Source organism: Meleagris gallopavo, chromosome 7, assembly GCF_905368555.1.
Source record: "Meleagris gallopavo chromosome 7, MGAL_WU_HG_1.1, whole genome shotgun sequence".
NCBI lineage: Eukaryota > Metazoa > Chordata > Aves > Galliformes > Phasianidae > Meleagris > Meleagris gallopavo.
Genome location: NC_139410.1, coordinates 30,397,832 through 30,417,387, shown reverse-complemented (window position 1 = coordinate 30,417,387; position 19,556 = coordinate 30,397,832). Strand labels below are relative to the sequence as shown.

Sequence of the window (19,556 nt, the reverse complement as noted above, 5' to 3'; positions counted from 1 at the left end):
CATTTCTTTTTAAGGAGAAATCTCAGAATCTTTCCCTAATCAGTCAACAGATAACGCCATTGGCAGGCACCTATAGAAGTCATTCAATTTGGATGCATACTGTAAAAAAGAGGGGGTTCTCTATAAACTACCAACTTACTCCCTCCTTGCTTGCTAACTTAGTCCAGGCACACGTTCCTTCTAAACCCAGGTAAAGACATTTATATTTGAATTGCAGAGATTTGATACTGAAACCAAAATATAAACCTAAGGAAAAACATAGTATGTCTTATCAATGAATTCCTGGATGGTAAAACCTTTTCTACCTTCATCAGTAGGAGGAGTGTTCTTCATCAATGGATTAAAAATTTACCACAGAAATTCATATGTTAACGAACTAAAAAGTCACAATTTTTGTGCATAAGTGGGAATATGAAATATGCCTTTGAAGTATATCTCATTAGGTCTTCATAATCTTCAAATTAGCGCAAGACTCTGAAAGACTGTAATCATCTACACGTACAGTCCCCTTCATTCATCTCATAGCAGGCATTCAGTAAGATCAGATTATTTGTTCTCCAAAACTCTCCTTCAGTGCCTTTTAAACGAGGAGTCATTTCATGCTATACGATCTCAGCTTCCCTTGATGACAACTCTATCCTACTGGAACTATGAAACTGTCAACACCAAGAGCAAAATTTAGGTGTGCAGAAGACAAAAATGGCTCAGCTGCTATCCCACAAGCTCTCTCAATAGAGGTCAACAACCTCAGATCCATGGAGAAAACTGCAAAACTCAGTATTTCCATCAACCTCTCAGAACAATACCACTAAAATTTTCTTGCTGGCTGAAAGCAAAAGAAAAATATTTTGTACAAAGTACAGTCTCAGGAAATGAGTAGATAGAGCCATGACAGACATGGAATATAACAGACCACCCTGATCTAACAGAGGTAAAAGGAGTGCATGGTCAGCCTTTGGGAAGTGGTGCCTGGTAGTAAAGGTGAGGTAATGTAAGGCCCAGCAACTCATACCATAAGTTTCCCTTCTGCACTTGAGCACCTCTTGGTTGGTGTGAAGTAGTCTAGAGGTCACTCTTATGATCAGATCAAAGCTGAAGATTAAAAAACAAAACAAAACAAAACAAAAAAAACCTCCACAAACTTAAGAAATATTAATTTATCATGCATTTTTACTAGTGTTACCTATATCATATGATATCATCTAATATTCAAAACTGTTCTCTTGTATTCAAGCACACACAATGTTATCTTTTTGCATTCAGCAGTAAGCTGATGCAGTAGTGGTTAAATGATTTGCCTGAAGACATCCAGAGCAGGAGAGGTAAAGCCATAAATAAAATGCAGGAGTCCCAACTGACAAGTTTTGTGTAACAAGAATTAGAGAACAGTTCTTTCTCTAAGTGAATTAAAACTTTGTGTTTTATGTCACTTGAACTGCAGGTATTTCCACAGTGCGTTAGGCTCTAGCTGAGATTATGCAGCATTCCTTTTTGGATAGTGGTTACCTTTACAAAAGCAAAAACCCTGACAGCTGATAAATGTTTTGCTTTTCCTCCATGCCAGCCATTATATTTTCTACAGATCTCTAAAAATGCATTTTCACGTTACAAATAAGAAGATGTAATGCCCTGCTCCACAAATGTCAGTCTTGATCGCAGCAATATGATTCTACCATTTCCACAATGAATCAATTCAGGGTGTTAAAACAGCAGAAAATTAACCCTACAAAAAAAAAAAAAAAAAAGTAATCTACTGCAACCTACTACTTTTCACCCAGAAACTTATTACAGAGCCAGATATTTTTCTAGCAACAGTAGATCTATACAGTATTAATAAAAGCAACCTTTTCTTTCTGTAATCCCTAGACATTTTTCACATCAGTGATGTGAAAATTCTTGCAGCAGAATTTCAGTGTAAATTTTATAGTATGGGGAAAAATATTTCCATTTACAATATTTGAACTTCCTGTTTTTATATCAAAGATCAGTTACAGTCTACAGGCAGACCACCAAGTCAGTCCAATGGACCACAGCAAGACTTGCAGCCTTTTTACCTGAAGAGCATGCAAGACTGTGTACACACTACAGACAAGGAGCGTTTCTCCACATAAGTAGCCTGTTCTTGAGTACCAATTAACCTTCAAATTTCTCCTTTTTCACACCAGAGGTATCTCATATGAATTGCTGATGCTGATGGTAGAAAAGAAAGGCAGCCAGGAGCCCAAGCAGTGTGGAAGTGGCAGAGTACTCCCATCTATCTCTTCGTCCTGCTGAAAGTTCAGCAGATGCAGCCTCCGGGAACACTCACAGACACCATGCCTGGTCAGTGACCCTCTGCTACTGGTACGCAGGCATACCAGCTGCATGGCTTTCTCTGCCAAAAGAGCAAGAGGTCACCACTATTCTAAGTTCATTGACTGTCCTCTTATTTTATTCTTGTGAATAAGACGGCAGTCAGCTCCTCCTCTATTTTCTCCAGGCCATTCATTATTTTCTAATTTAGCCTCCTTTTATTGACGTCTTCCAAAAAAGCAGCATCATTCTTTTTTGTCCAAGCCCTTGTCCTGAAATAGTCTCAATACCTAGCCTTGGGCACCTCCCCTGACAGGGACAAGGAAAGAAATATTATACTGATTTCAAAATGCACTGTATTTACTCTTAGCATTTCCACTCATTTACATAAATGCAAAAATGTACTCCAAGAGTTTGATTCCTTATTGCTTTCCTGTTCACTAGTTAATTTAACTTCATGCAAAGATGATACAAAACATTATTATTCTTATGATGTTGCACTTTACATTCATTATAAATGATGGCATCAAGTAAAAAATAATCCAACCTAGAAAAAATGCAAGCATATTAGTTAAAACATACTGTCCGTTCCTTACTAAATTATATATTTCTCAGTCTTTCAGAAGCATGCCTTTTAAAGCAACTCAGGGGATTTGCAGTTGCCTTCCAAGCTTTTCATTTCTAGGTCACTTGTTAAATCTACCCCAGGTCAGCACTGACTGAAAATTATTACTGTCTGGCAGCTGTTTTGTTAGTCTACATAAAATGAATTGGTGGTTTCATTCCACTTCCTAATGGACAAGTGGCCCCATCTTACACTTCGACCTAAATGGCACCCCATTGACTACTTCAGGGAAGAACTAAATCAACTCTTTCTGTTCTGTAGGTAAGTCCTTAAGGTTAGGAACAAGACTGGTGGGACCCTTGAAGCTATTATAGCACTACTCTATGAAAAATAAAGTCCTCCACGAATGGAATTCCTATAATGAGAAGAGATAAAATGCTATGTTGGTGAGTTGTGGTGATTATTTTGGTTCTCTGAGGATCTTTGTCATGTAATACAATGGGGAATATACTACAAGTTGCCCACTGTTAAGAACGAAGCCCCTCCAAGCAGCATTTCACAGTTCCAAGGACAGAGAATGTGTGCATGTCTGCATGCATGTGTGCTTGTTCCTATCTCACAGCAAGAAGGAGAAACTATAATGAGATCCATATTTGACTTCTACTTATAGTGCTCTGCTTGCACTTGGAATAAAACAGGTTTTCCTACCTTGAAAGTCCCCAGTTTCATATTTTCAGAAGAATAATGTTTCTCTCTTTTTAGAGTAAATACAAGCACAAATGCTGTTATAAAACAACTTTGAATCTAAAGTATTTCACACAGAAATTTAAGAAAGGCCACAATTTTCTCTACCTTCCTCATCTTTTTTCCTTTCATGATAAATAAGTCTCTGTGAATCTACTACTATCCTTGTCCTTACTCAGCTAGGACAAATTTTCCCTGAGGCCCCCATTTCCCTTTGCCATCCCATTTTTCATTCTGCTCAGCATGCAGCAATTCGAACAGACCTGCTCCTTGACTGAAAAATCTTCACCTCTTCCTACCCATCAGGCCAAGGTTGTTTGTCTATGGTTTTCTAACAAATGAAAATAAAAAAAGAAGGACTCTCAGCTTCATCTGTCACCATCTTTTCTTGCTCTTGTCCCCCAGTGACTCAACTCTTGCTCTTCTTGTTTGCTTCTTCTGAACTTATTGTTCATCTTTTCTTCTTTGCTACTCTTTCCTCTTGTCCTTGTTTAACCTAAATTAACTTGAAGCAGCCTTAATTCCATAAACAATGTTAACTTCACAGAAAGTTCTGCACTTTCAGAGCAACACAAGGGTCACAAGGTTTTGCTCAGCTCCATGCTTATATATTTCATTAAATAACTTCTAAGAAAATTGAGATGCAAAAGTTAGACTGGCCTCTAGAGAAATTTTGCCTCTGTTACAAACATTTTCAAGTAAATACATAAGACAATTCTGATCTTCCTAGTATTTAATGTATGATAATTTCTGCTGGACAAACTCTTCTAGGGTGACCATACAGGACTTTATTTTGTTTCAAGCATTGTACTCACAGTTTTATTTTTACGTTTTTTTTCCTTTATTCCATAGCAATGAAGGTAATTGCCTTTTAAATTTTGTTCAGTGAACCCTCACAAGCAAAACAAAGCAACTTCTCCCTAAGAAAGAATTTACCTGCATAGAAAGTTTCACAAAACAAATTTTACACAGATTCACAGACAAATGTGCAGTGCTTTGTTGCTTGAAAGGCTTTGTTGCCTTTTCAGGGACTTTAGTCCAAAGGATGGGCATGAAGCTAGTTAAACATTCACTGCCATTTCTTGTCTGGCTGTCTCTGACTGCAGTGTAAGTTGTAAAAGTTTTGCCTTGTAATCAAATGGTTATTATCTAGAAGAACACGGAATCATGCTGTTCTTTACTGTATTACTTCTATTTCACTGTGTGCCTCCTATTTATAAGACAAGACGCAGATGCACACTCAAATTCTACATAGCATTTCATATTAAAAAAATGTCTTCTGGTAGGCTGCAATCTACCCTTCCAATAGTTAATAAAGCCAACATTCCAATGGATTTGTGATTGTGGTTATATTCCCTAGCATCTAACATAATGCTAAGCAACATCCAATTTATCTCCTTTTGAATCTGCAGCCTTTCTCTCAATTGGGCACTAAGTTAAAGTCTGAGAATACGATTAAACTTTACTTTTACTGTGTCAGGTCCTGACTTGCTCCTAACCCCTACAGAGATTTTGGCTCTATATGTTTACCATTTGCTTTTACTTGCCTTTTCTTGCCTTTGATTGCAACCTGTCTTGTAGGAAAGCACCTTCTTCCAGCAATAACACAGATGATGAAAAGGCTTTTTTGTCCTTTCATAAGCTCTGAATTGTTCTTTTCTTGGAATTGTTCAGGCTAACACACTGTTTATGATTGACTCTCCTTGAAGCTTCTCTAAAAGCGTGTCTGTTACATAGTCAGACACCACTGAATTAATGGCTGTGATTGCTTTTGTGACAAATAGACACAGAACAAGACTGGTTTTATATGCTACTCTAAAACCTGTTTTCAAGTTATAGTTACTTACATCTGATACAAGCAGTACATTTGCTGTATTGGTCAACAGAGACCTGCACACCAACTCAGGCATAGATTCACTTGGACTAGGCTTGGACATTAGAATCTGACATTTGTGGCTGAAAATTGCTTCTTTCTTAGAGCAAAATCAGGATTTTAGGAACTACTCAATACTACTTTGTCAGTTATTTCCATCTTACACAAAATTGACCTTGTCATCCTTTTAGCACCTGAAATGCTAAAAATAAGAATGTAAAGACTTTTGAATTAAATAAAATGTTTAGTATAAAAGTTATACAAATGCTTAGATTCTCTGGTCATCAGGTATGTGGCATTTTAACATTCACAGACATACAGCTATCAAAAGAACAGAACTTCAGAAGAGAATCTAGGATAACAGGACTGAACCTGGCTCAGTGAGTCCCAGTAAATCTGTCAAAGCAGTCAACTGCTTTGCCCCATCTTAAAATTTCCCTTTATTGGGAAATTGATCCTAGAGAATATTCCTTCGTCAGTTAAAAACTACCATATTTTTACATAATATGTTCAGTATGATATTACATCCAGCCTTTTGTGTGCTGGTACTGGTGCAAGTATTTCTTTTCAAGTGCCTACTTCACTGCCCCTTTCAACATTCATTTTGTGAATGAAGGCATAAAAGTTCCTTCAGCCTCCTCCCACAAGTGAAATTCTCCAATCCACACTACTACATTCCCAGTAGCCCTTCCCCATACCTATTCTATCTAAACTAATTTTTCTTTCCAGTTCTCTGTATGGTAGTGGTAGTATATCTTTCTCTCTTCTGGTAGACTGTTCTTCCTACATTCAATAATCAAGGACATATTCAAGGACATACTGTTGGTGGTTCAGACTCATCCTACAGTCAGCTGATATACTGAAGTTTTTTCTCCCTTTACTCATGCCAGAGGATATCCCAGATTTAACAGTGGCACTAGCTTTCTGCTTCTAGTGAATGTCAGGAGCTTACTACTTTTGCCCCAGAGTTGATGGAAAATAGTAAGTATAACTGGTTCCAACAATGAATCTTGAAGAGCTCAACAAATTACCTTCCTGCAATCTACTGCTTCTCTTTTAGTGTCATCACTATAATTTCCCTTCTAGAAACTTCCTCATTCATATCAGATACCAATTCCCACAGACTCTAGATTAGAATCTAACTCTAGAGACTAACTAAGCTAGTAAACACTCAAATGGTATCATATGAAATACTTCAGTAAAGTCCAGGCAAGTGTTACCTACTCTATTACCTTTGCTTAGAAAATGAGTTACCAAAGAAAGTCATTAAGTAGTCATACTACAGTATACCTTTATAAACTCTATTTCCTTTTTGCTCTGTTTTCCATTTACTTCCACACCTACAAATATTCTTCCCATCAAAAGTTGTTCTAAAGCTTTGCCTGATAGAACAGTAGCCTATGTTAATATTTTTCAATGTAGCTCCTACATTGCTATTCAATAGTCACATGACTTTGGCCTAATTTTGACAGATCTGTGAAAATTAACTGTTCTAAGACTTCTCATCTAACACGGTTATTTCAGATAAGGTTCTTCTGATCTGATCACATGGTACTTCTTGATCTTTTCTTCCACATCCAGAAGGGCAGGTTCCCTTTTGCATATACTCATTCATATTAGATACCCTTGGATTTGTCGCCTTATTCAACTTCTGATGTTTTTGAAAGGTGAGAAGAATCTATAATTAGTTTCTCCTTCTGTACTGCACCACTCCTTCAACTAGATGTAGATCCTTTGTAGATCTATATCAAAGCAGAAGAGGAGGACTGATAGAGTACTTCATGGAAAATAAGCTTTCCACTTTTCAGTAAAATACATTTTAACAACTTTCTAAAACTGACTCTTATTTTACATGTTAGAAACAGATCAAGGTTTTTTTTTTTATTCCTAACTGCATTTTGAGGGATCCCAGGAACTGGAAAATCTCTTCCATATTCAGTACAGCGCTATATATATATTTCATTGAACACAGTGCTGCACTAAAGTGGTTTCTTAGTTTGGTTTCAATTTTAAACCACATGACAATCAATCCTTCCCAAAAGATTTTATTTTGGTGGAAAAACTGTTATCAAGCAACTTTGCTTTAGCATCTTCTTTACTTAAAATAAGAAGATGGAATAAAAAACACAGCTTTCAAACCACAGAGCAACCGTTGAAAACTTAAAAACCACAATACCAAAGAACAGAATGAGCCTATGATTACTTAACACAAAATGTGGTTTGAACTGGGCACCATACCAAGTTTTACACAGAAACCCCAGGGGAAAAAGGAGTGCAAGTATCCATGGTTACAGTGACCCCTGCTTGGCACCTGAAGAGATCTTTCTAGAAAACGACAGGTAGAGACATTTATCAGGGTCCTCAGAAGTAGCAAGGCTCCTTCCTGTTTTTATACGTTAAAAAAAAGAGATAAAATAGCACTTAGTACAGACCGTCCTGAACACAGACTGTAACCTACAAATATTTTTAGAACTCCCCTCTCATGTTTTTCACAATATTCACTCAGCGCTGAAAAATAACCTCAGAAATCTAGAACCTTCTATTTAAATAACAGCAAATTCCTAGAATTACAAGTGCATTTATAAAGTGACTGTTTCAAGACTGAAGTCTTTCTTTACATGCTCAGCTGCACTGAACTCAGGAACGAAGGAACAGGATGGTAGGCTGCAACTTTTAGTGGGAAAAGTTGGAATTGTAAATTAAGCTGAATTGGAGCCATCTCTGCTGAAGCTTTTACATCATTCTGTTCAGCTATGCCCTGGAAGGCAGTGATACAGCTAAACCCCATGCACAGCTTTCTTGACTGACATTTTTTCTTCCTTTTCTTCACTGGTACTTACTCACCTTGTCTCTGTTTATGTATATGTTTGGGGAAGATTTCTTTAAATCTGTGCTGATGCACTTATGCATAACCAGGTATACTGAACCATGAACATAAATGCAGACATGAGTAAGTATTCAACAACAGTTGATTTTATAAATGCTTCTGCTATGTGTGCAATCATCTGATGAGATGGTGAAAAACAAGCTGCCCAGGGCTCCAGTGGTGAGTTCCTCCTGCTAAGGCAGGGAGGACACAGCTATTTTAGGTTAAGATATATGTGTAAGCCAAATGTAATTCTTCTCATAAAAAAAGAAGGTAGGAATAGATTTTTAATGTTCCGTATTTTTTAGGACGCTCATCTTTTCTTCTGCATTCTTCTTAAGGATCCTGCTTCATCTCCAGCTGTGGAGATGATGGCTCTCCAGTTACTAATAACAGATTTTGGCTGAACCACTCAGCTGATGTGATCTGGATCCAGCATTAGCAAGCTATCGCATTTCTGTCAGATCAGCCAGAGATCATGCTATGGTGTCTTAAAAGATTCATTCCAGTCATTATGAGAAATTATGTGGATGATGACTGTGGATTCAGCAGCACATTTGCTTAAAAAAAGTTGCCTGGTCCAGTAGAAGATTAATTCAAACTAGAAAACTGAACGTTCAGCAAGTCCAGTTATGAGAGATCAGCTTTTTATCTCAGTGGTTGGAGCACTCTTGATGCGGTAGGAGATATACCATGAAATTTGGATTTGCTTTCCTGTTAAATAAAAAAGCAGAGGTTCCACATCCATGAGGTTCAACATCTATCAGCCATGACACAGGTTAGTGCAGAAATACTGGTGATAGGTGGATGGTTGGACCAGATGATCTTGGAGGTCTTTTCCAACTTTGGTGATTCTCTGATTCTGACTGGAAAAGGATCCCAGTCCTTTCTTCAAGCAGTTCTGCTGCTTTTATAGATATCACTTGTTTAATGGCAGAGAAGAAATCACACTGTGTCATCTCATTGGCTGTTTACAAAGATTAGTGGCAGAAAACTCCAGGAGTTCCACAACACTACTGCTACTTACATTCCATACAATTTTACTTTCTGCAAAGAACAAATATCACTCTTCAAAATCCAACATCAACTCTAAATAATAAGGGTGCAGAGAAAGAAATATAGCTGTCAACATCCTTATATTTTTGACAATGAATACAGCAGGCTGTTTATGTGCATTTACTTCAGTACTTTAGAAAGGGCTGTATGTGGAAGGCTTTCACTCTGTAGCACTGAAAATTTGCCAACATTTATAGAGATGCTTTGATTGTTTTAGAAAAGTTGTTTTTCAACAGACAGAAAATTCACAGACAGTCACTAAGTACGTGGCATTGATTTTACTAGCAAAGGAGGAAACACTGACTTGGAAACATAAGCCTAGGCTCACTCTTGTACCTCCTTCTAGAAAAAAAGACAGTATCTCAAAGGCTTTCCAGTGACAGCATATGGCAAACCTGACTTCCAGCAGAACAGAAATGTTTGGAATTCTAAAGTGAATTTGCATTGAAATAGTGGGAGGACAGATCCAATGGAAAGAAACACTGGAAAAGCACATTGCTGGATTTGGCTGATCTCCCTGATGCTGAACAACAGATTCAGCCACCAGCCCTGTGAGAAAACACAGATGGGAGTAATCCCTGGCACACAGATTCAAAACCAAGTATCCAAGCTGAGGCTCAGCACCCACGTACACAGACTTTCCTTCAGAGTTGCTGCAATAAAACTAAATCACTTGTGAGCTTCTGACTGCAAAACTGTGCCAAACAGGAAGAGTTGCTGCTTCTAATTCTGCTTTCAGTGCCACTTTTCAGATGCAAAACAACTGGGCAAAGGAGATAAAGAAATGATTTCAACCAACTAAAAATCTCAAAACACATGAAAAACGAATAGCCACTATGACTTTCAAAGAAAGAATATGAAAGAGTGTAAAAATGGTAGAAAAAAACAGGGCACATACTAGTATACTTCACTACGTCCCAGGTACAGAGACACTGTTTCAAGGAAAGGTTGATCAAAAGTTGTCAGGATGGAAAAAGAACAACAGCACACTATTTCCAGTGTATAGAGCAAACAAGTGTATGCAAACACGAGTGGATGTATTTTGATCCATCTACCTCTGGGCTCTGCTAGTAGACATTGACACGGTCTGATAGAACTATTTTGAGTCACAGAGTCAGGTTGGAAAGTGCATCTGGGTGCAAAGCTGGATCACGATGCCCAGGGCCCCACTCACTCGGTGTGTCCCCAAGTGAGTGTGTGCAGTTTATAGTGGAAGGAGAGGCTCTGTGCAGATATAACTGCACCTGAAAGCTCTGCATGAAGAATTCACATTATGAAAATGCATACATGTATATATGAATACCTGAACTAGATTTTCTAATTATATATTACACATATTCTTTTCTAACTATAAGAGCTTTGAAGACAGGGATTTAGCACGCTCTCAGCATGCATCCGCAGAAGCAAAACTGAACTGTGAGGAGGTTTTCAGCAGAACTTTCCAGCATAAAAAAACATTACAAGAACCACATCTCATTGCTAAACAGAAAAGTATCTGAATGCTAGGGAAGCCCAAATCGTACTCGGTTATAGCAAAGAAATGACTTATCATACAGTTAGGCAGGATTTACTTTGTTTTCATAATTCTGATTTAACCACTGCTCCGGAAAAAAGATCAGTACAATATGACTCTAGAAGTGTCCTGCTACACCATCATCAAAGATAAAACCTTCAGCTTCAGTGATATGTAAATGAAGACATGTTCGTAAAAAGGATTAACAAAGTTGTTCAAAGCAACTTTTTAGTCTACTCTGCTTCCAAACAAACAATAAACTATCCAGATGCAGTGAGATTTGCTAACCCATAAACATTGCCAAATGGAGGAAGAAGATCAGATCGTTAATGAGTTTGGTCCCCTTTGAATTTCAGCTGATCAGTGTCACCAATAATTTTGACAGGCTCTAAAATAAGCACTTTCTCTCTTCAAAGCACCTCACAAACATCAACCAATTAATCCCTATAGCTCTCCTCTGAGGTAGGTAAGTAGGTATTGTTATCCCCATTTTACAGTTGGGTGAACACAGTCAGAAGGGTAAGTGATTTGCTGGAAGCCCGTGATGGAGGTGGGATTAAAACACAGGAGTGACTGTGATTCCTTTTAGAGGACAGCATTTTTTTCGCTTCTCTGGTGACTTTTCTGTGCTGACTTTAGACATATTGGCCTTGTGACAAAACTTGAAAGAAACAAAATAAATATTCCTTGTTAAAAGCAAGGAACCATAAAGAAATCTGTCTTCTATGCCGCTGTACAATAACACTTCTGTCACCTTTTACTAAGTTTTCTCCTTTAACTTTTTCCTACTATTCAAGCATCATTCCTTCCGCACAAAGATTTCTTCCCGTGGTAACACAACATACTACCAATAGAATGGTACATCCTGATTTTATTTGTCATTTTTGCTTTAAAATGAGCAGCAGCCTGCCCAGAAGGTGCGTGGACGTCCTCTTTCCAAGATCAGGGCAACAGTTGGTGGGCTTGCTGCACAGAGGCACAGGCAGGAGGACATGGAGAAACGGAGACAGGGAGCCCGGAGAACTGAGAGCCATTAGCTGAAACCCAACTCCAACGAGCCCTTGGTGACCGTTGTAACAGGCGTAAGATTGATCCATTTCCCACTTCAGCAGAAGGATCAAATGAAAAACAACAGTGGATATCCTTTTCCTCTCTATGTATGCAACTTCAGGCCACTTGAAGACCCATTTGTCACAAAGTCAATCTGGTATATGGTAAGAAACACCTGAGTATTACAAGCAAAGCACTTTTCATTTAGTGACCAGCAAGCCCACAATATCAGATCTCTGGAGTATTTTTAGACCAGAACAACCCACTAATCAAAGCCAGTACCTCATGAATCCTCAGCGTGTTTTCTGCTATTCATTCAAAAGACACTCTTTCAGAAGCCTTCTGGTACAGGCTGTGACAAGTATAGAGAAAATCTGTGAAAAAGTGAAAATCAATCACTCCTTACTACAGAGTACAGTTATTTTTGCCATGTTTCTGATTTTGTATTTTTAAGACACAGTCATCTGTGTGTGTTTTCAAAGGATAACTCCATTAATTTTAAAAAGAACAGTTTATTAATACATCACTGTAATTATTACACTATGGTGGCATTTATCTATTACATAAATCAAAGAGCCCATCTCCTTTGTGTTAGCTGTCATCAAAAGACAATGGTGCCATCAAACTTTTAGTAGCTGAAAGTTTGCTTTGCTAAAGACAGCTGTAAGGCCTTAAAATTAAGTAAGTCCTGCAATTCATTTTTCTGCTTCTATGGATCCTGGATTTAGGGATGTAGAGAGTATTTTTCCCACAGGAAAGACTTACTAAAAACATTTTTGCTCTTACAAGAGCAACACTTCTGTTTCTTTCTAGAAGACAAAAAGTAGGTTAATGATTCACAACTTGGGAAACTGTTCAGCTGCCTTAATAGTATAAGAACATGTCAGATTTTTGTACCTCAGAGGGCACATTTTCCGAAACAAAAATACATATTACATGGATTAGAAGTGTCTGATTTTCACAGTAATTCTGCAACCAGAAAAACATGTAATGCAAAACAAGCTTGAAAATTGCTATTTGTTAACTGCATCTTAAGAAGATTTGTAGCTAGCTCTCCAAATTACATGCTCTGCAGAAACAATCCCCTTCTCTTATCACTTTGGAAATCATTAACTTGCCCCCAATGGTCCTCTGCGCAACAAAGGAAGTTTTCTCCTATCTGAACAGATAGGAGAAACAAAAGGGTTTGTAGATAACAAAAATAGCAGTGTGAATGCTAGCTTCAGAGGACCTTCATCCAAACACGTTTCAGTGACATCTCATCAATCCCCAAATTTACCACTACTCAGCACTACTGTGCTTCAGTGCTAAACCATGGAACTCAGTTGTTCCACACTTCTGAATTTCTTCTTATCTATGAATTCAAATCACAGTCTGGGTCACAGTCCCCTACCCCATTAATCAATTAAATCAATTGTCAGGCAATATCCTTTTCTGATATGGGCCAATCTGCACAGCAAAACCAAGGTGTGAATGTAACACTTGCCTACACGCATTGTTAATTACACCTACAGTTCTGTGCATGGATACCTCACACTCTGGGTTATCCACCCCAGTAATTAGCCAACCAGTCCTCAAAATTCTCAAACTGTTCTAGAGATTATGCACTATTTTTGTTGTGTTTGCTTATCCGCAACTATTGACAAGTCATCTGCACACAGGCATACTATAATGTCCCACCCACCATATACACAGGACCATTGTTAAGTCTTTTGTACCCTCCCGAGGTGAGAATACCTTCTCCATAACAATACATCTGCCATCAGACGTGAATTTCTGGGAAGCAGGGTCTATTCTCCCCCACATGCAGCTCCATGTCCTAACCTATTTTTTAAGTACCTGTTCAAAATTATAACTTCTGAAAAACAGGTTTGTGTTTCCATGTTCAGCAAGTGGCAAGCCTGTCAAAAAGCATCCCTTTGCTGAAAACTACACAGCAATTCCTGATGCCATCAGCTGGGTATCCTCCACAGATAAAAAGTGAAAGATGATTATACAGAACTGATCCCACCCAGCTTTATATAAAAAATCCCCATCTCATTTTACTGCCCATTTATCTGCCTGGTCATCTAACCTTGGGCTGCAGATTTCTTGAGACAAGTATTTTCAGATTTGTATGTCTAGAAAGTAGTGAACATGTCGTGGGTTCTATGGACAATAAGGAACAAATACAACAATTTTAATTTTGTCCCCACTTTTTTTTTCTCCACAGGATTTCAGAAGAGTAGAAATATCATAAAATACGGCTACGTTTAGTATTGTAAAATGTGGACTCAGTAGAAGATACTTCTAGTGCTCTGGCATGGTACCCCTTTTAACATTTTCCAGACATAAACTCTATATTAGACTATATATAAAAAATTATAACTATAAATTATAATTATAAACTATAAATTAGACTATATATAAAGACTATATTAAATTTTTTGAGGAAAGTTCTGTGTTATCATTAATAAGCATTTGCCTTTAAAGCGACTTACATGTGGTATTCCAGAGTTTCTAGCAAAATATGAATGACTATCAACTTATGATGTAGTTAAAGTACTTAAAGACATTATGGGTCATACCTTGCATACCGTATTTTTAACAAAAAGAATGATAATCAGTGTTACTAATCAATCACAGGCATGAGAGTACGTAAAAAGTTGGAGAGTTGTAAGGGGACTGGTAGGAGAGTAACTTACCAAATACCCACAAATAATCCTTATATCTAAAGCCCGTAGTCAACTCAGAGCATGTAGACTGGCAATAGGAGCCTTTAGGAATAAAACTTTTGACAAACTTTCACTTCATTCATCCCTTGAGACCACAACAGTAATGTGAGCATATGCCATTGCCTTAGGAATGCTCCTGTCCCTTCTTCTCTTCACTCCAAATTCCAACTATAAAGTGTAAATCCACATAACTGAATCAATTATCCCCAATATAATAACGCAGGATGATGGGAGTTGTGAAATCATGGGAAGAAAGAAAACTCCTCCAACTAAAACCAGCAAAATCTTTTTTGAAAATTAGTTTACTTGCATGAGTTACAACAGGACTGAGACCTAGAGATGAAGGGAATAATGAAGGGAATTCATTATTGTCTTTTACTGTCCTTTATATTAGAGTTAGTTTTTCCTTTCAAGCCTATTTTATGAATGCTATTTTTATTCTATATGCACAATTTAAGGTTTTTCTCTCATTTTGTAGACTATCCAGCTTGTGGAAAGAGACCATTACGAAAGACACTCAGCAACCTTCACTTTTAAAAGTAATTGCCCAGCCTTGAGATTAAGGAGAAAGATGAGCAGTGTTCCGATATTAGCAGGTAAATAAAGAACTCGGTGTTTAGTGTTTTTTATCACAAGACATTAGGCATACATATCTGTAAGTTTAAATGAAGTTGGCAGCACCATTATTTTAACGTTTCATTTTCTTCCTGTTTTCTACCAGTTCCTTGTGGGTCCCTTTCAAACCGAGCCATTCTGTGATTCTGTGTGTGACTGTAAGGCACAGAGCTTTTGGGACACCGACCCACCAGGTCATCCCGCACACATTGCCGAAGCATCTGAGGCTCCGGATGCCAAACTCCGGATGCTGGACGAGTTCAGAACAACCTGCAGCCCGCGAAAGGATTGCAGAACCACCCAGCAAGAACCCATTCCCTTGCTCCTTGCCTCTCCCCACACACTTCAGCGGGGACAAGAAACAGCTCCACGCCGCCTACGCGTCTGAAAGCGTGCAGGACCTCTCCTCCCCCTATCTCACGACCCCCAGCCCAGCGGCTCCCCCCGGGCAGCGGCTCCGGGTCCCTCCCGAGGGACGCCCCGAGGCGGGGGCCGCCGTGCCCGGCGCCGCAGACAAAGCGCGCCCGAGGCGCGGCCAGAGCCGGTCCCGCGGTGCCACCCGGCGGGGCGGAGCCGGGCGGGGCTGCCCCGGGGCGGGGGTGGAGGGGACTATAAAGAGCCGCGTCCCGGGCGGGAGCGGGGCTGTGCGCTCGGTGCAGCTGCGCTCGTTGGGCTCGGGTGGTCTGGACCTACTCGGTGGCTCGGAGTATGGACAGCAGCATGGACGGCTTGGATGTAAGTGCAGAGGGGAAGCGGGGCGCGTGCCCGGCCCTTGCGCGCTGTTTGCAAACGGAGTCGCTTCGGGGACTCGGAGCCGCGTCCCGCCGCCGCTCCGTCCGGGCCGGGCGGGAGGCCGGGAGTCGATGCGTCCCACGGAGCGGCGGGGTCCGCAGTCGCCCCTGTAACCTGCGGGGCGCCCCGGGCGCGTCGGGTCTGGGCTTCGCGTCGTGCGGGGCGTGAGGCTGAACTCGCAGAACACGAGGGGTAGTGCGTAGCCAGGTGGCACCCTCCCGCCTGCATCGCTTTTCAGCGCGGTGCTCCGAACCGTTGGTGGTTTCCTGATGCGCTTTCATGCCCTCACCAGAATTTCGCTTCCCCTTTCTACCGCCGCGGCGGCTCCCCGGCCTCTGGGCGGGAACAAAGGGCGGCGGTGAGATGCCCGCTGCCCTCGGGCTGCCGCTCCCCGGCTCTCGTCCCGGCGCCGAGCTGTCAGTCGCTTCTCTGGGGGAATCCTTGCTATTCATCCTTCATTACATCAGCCGAGGGCATCCTCTCTGCTTCTCCGTGACTCCATCCCCTTAATGAGAAGGAACTTCGGAGTTGCAGAATGACGAGTGTAATTCTTCTAAGTCTGTGTGTGTCACACATCTGGCTTTGTGCATTTGTAGCACGCATCCCATTAGAGCGCTGAAATCTCCTGAAGCACGGAGGTATTCCTGAAAGTAGGTGTCATCATTCTTTTCTCCCGTCCTCAGAGAAACACAAAGGAAGTTTTTCCTTGTCCGGTTTTTGCTGTGTGTAAAATAGCCAGTGAAATAGAAATCGTATATAAATACATTTTTCTGTCTGGGTTTCAAAAAGTTTGCCTGTTGATGATGGTGGTGACTGTTGTTGGGACTCTTAACATATAGCGAGCTGTTGTTAAAAAAAAAAAAAAAAAAAAAGCCAACATCTAATTTTATTTTCTTATTTATTTAGCTGTCCTCTGGCATACTCATTGAATTTGCTGACAATGGCTCGGAGGAGATTGGCTCAGCTGACTATGGAGACTACGGAGAGCCGTGCTTTCAGCATGAAAACGCTGATTTCAACAGGATCTTCTTGCCAACCATCTACTCCATCATCTTCCTAACAGGAATAATCGGGAATGGATTGGTTATCATTGTTATGGGCTACCAGAAGAAACAAAGAAGCATGACTGATAAATACAGGCTGCACCTCTCTGTGGCTGACCTTCTCTTTGTCATCACCTTGCCATTCTGGTCTGTGGATGCAGCCATAAGCTGGTACTTCGGGAATGTCCTGTGTAAGGCAGTTCACGTCATTTACACAGTCAACCTCTATAGCAGTGTCTTGATTTTGGCTTTCATAAGTTTAGATCGTTACCTGGCAATAGTCCATGCCACCAACAGCCAGCGACCCCGAAAGCTGTTGGCTGAGAAGATTGTGTATGTGGGTGTCTGGCTGCCAGCTGTGCTTCTGACAGTGCCTGATATCATTTTTGCCAGCACAAGTGAAATAGAAGGCCGGTATCTCTGTGACCGCATGTACCCTCATGACAACTGGCTGATTTCTTTCCGATTCCAGCATATCTTGGTAGGACTTGTCTTGCCTGGCCTAATAATCCTGACTTGCTATTGTATTATCATATCTAAGCTGTCACATTCAAAAGGCCACCAAAAGCGCAAAGCCTTGAAGACAACAGTTATCCTCATCCTTACCTTCTTTGCCTGCTGGCTGCCTTATTACATTGGCATCAGCATAGACACATTCATCTTGCTTGGAGTCATCAGGCATCGCTGCAGCTTGGACACAATCGTGCACAAATGGATCTCTATCACAGAAGCCCTTGCGTTCTTCCATTGCTGCCTCAATCCAATTCTTTATGCCTTCCTGGGTGCCAAATTCAAAACATCAGCACAAAATGCCTTGACATCTGTTAGCAGAGGATCAAGCCTCAAGATTCTTTCAAAAAGCAAACGTGGGGGACATTCTTCTGTTTCTACAGAGTCAGAGTCTTCAAGTTTCCATTCCAGCTAACGCTTCCCTTTGCCATCCCTTCCTAAATAGACATTTTAAAAAATGCTCAAGATTTCAGAAAAAACAAGACTGACCATAATGTACAGATTTATTTTACAGTTGGAATTTTTTATTGCTTCTTTTAGTCTTTGTGAAGTTTACTTGACTTATTTATATAAAACTTTTGTATTGATAAACTGTCTAGGCAGGTCCTGTGGACAAGTGGTTAGTTCACAAAAGCTTGAGTGTTTGTTTGTATAGATCTGTGAACTAAACACCTGGATTGTAGCGAGTGACTGTTAAAAGATTAGAAAATATTTCTGTTTATATGTAAATGTTTTCAATGTTGTTATAGTCTTAAATGTTGGCTGGATATTTTTGCCTTACTAGATGTTTGGTTTACAATAGTTTAACTCTCTGCTGTAGAAATGGCACTTAGAACTAAAGCTGCCTCTGTTACATGTTAGGGCTTGTTGTTTTTTTTTCCCCATTATCAGTAATTGATGGTTGGACATTTTATTTTATTTTTTTTTGTTCAAGGTAAATAAAAATATATGACAAAGTTATTTTGAGTGGTATTTTTATTTCTGGTTAAATGTTTTTCTTGATGCTTATTGTGCATTGAGAATTCAAAGTAAATTCTCTTTGAAAGCTGCATAGCTCCTAAATGAATGGGGGGAAAATGAGTTTCACTACATACTGATTGTTTAGTTGACAGCTTTGAGGTCCAGAGTATTTTTTTTCCACCAGACTACATTTACTCCAGTTAGCATTGTCTTCAGAATGACTGAAATAATCATTTCAACCAAAGAGTTTTCTGAGGGCAAAATATCCATGAATGAAAACCAATCTGCTCAAGCAATTGCTGAGGTTTATAGCCTCTGAAGTATCAAAATAAGACTACTGCATATCACTAACCTTCATGCCATGCATATAAAATCAATACTATGCTTCTGCCCTGTGCTGTTCTAAACTTAGTTTCACATGCTGACAGTGATCAAAAGTAGTTGAATCCAAATTGTAGTATCTCAGTTGGCACAAATATTGTGTTTGAGCTAGAAATCAATTTTTTAGGCTATCTCCACTGTGGAAAGTTCTCCCATCTACACCCAAGTTTTAAAAACCTGAATGTGTAACATTTTTTAAAATATATCTTTTAGGGTCAAACCAGCCAGATGATAGATAGCTAAGATTGGTTATTGGAAATAATAAGTTAGTCAGATCTTCGTATTAGCAGAATGCATTCAAAAGTAAAGAATATACTAAAAGAAAGAGGTATTGAGAATATTTGTATGTTCTTAAACTGAAAACACAACAGTCACTTATCTAAGTAGCTAACAATTGGACAGGTTTCTGAAAAGCAAAACATTAACTATGCTTACTAGTCACACAAACGAAATGAGCAGCACAGACATTTCAGTGATGTTATTCAGATTGTGTATTTTGTAGGAACTTCATGTCTCAATATGTTAAACTATATCTTAAACTGTAGGATTAAATTTAGATATTTTCACAAATTTAAGACCCTT

At 39.5% G+C, this 19,556-nt stretch overlaps 1 protein-coding gene and 1 long non-coding RNA gene across 2 annotated transcripts in view; one reads left to right on the top strand and one right to left on the bottom strand.

Annotated features, from left to right (window-relative positions):
* The window catches only part of LOC104911841 (uncharacterized), a 73,749-nt gene that overhangs the window by 9,713 nt on the left and 44,480 nt on the right, over positions 1 to 19,556 (bottom strand). The window lies entirely within an intron of this gene.
* Positions 15,872 to 18,593, top strand: CXCR4 (C-X-C motif chemokine receptor 4). The gene is made up of 2 exons (XM_010714024.4): positions 15,872 to 16,023; positions 16,987 to 18,593. The coding sequence occupies exons 1-2, from the start codon at positions 15,997 to 15,999 to the stop codon at positions 18,046 to 18,048; spliced, it is 1,089 nt and encodes a 362-aa protein (XP_010712326.1). The 5' UTR covers positions 15,872 to 15,996; the 3' UTR covers positions 18,049 to 18,593.

Coding starts and splice junctions, on each gene's coding strand:
- CXCR4 (XM_010714024.4), top strand. CDS start 15,997: ATGGACAGCAGCATGGACGGCTTGGAT. Junction 16,024..16,986: donor GCAGCATGGACGGCTTGGAT/GTAAGTGCAGAG, acceptor TTATTTATTTAG/CTGTCCTCTGGCATACTCAT.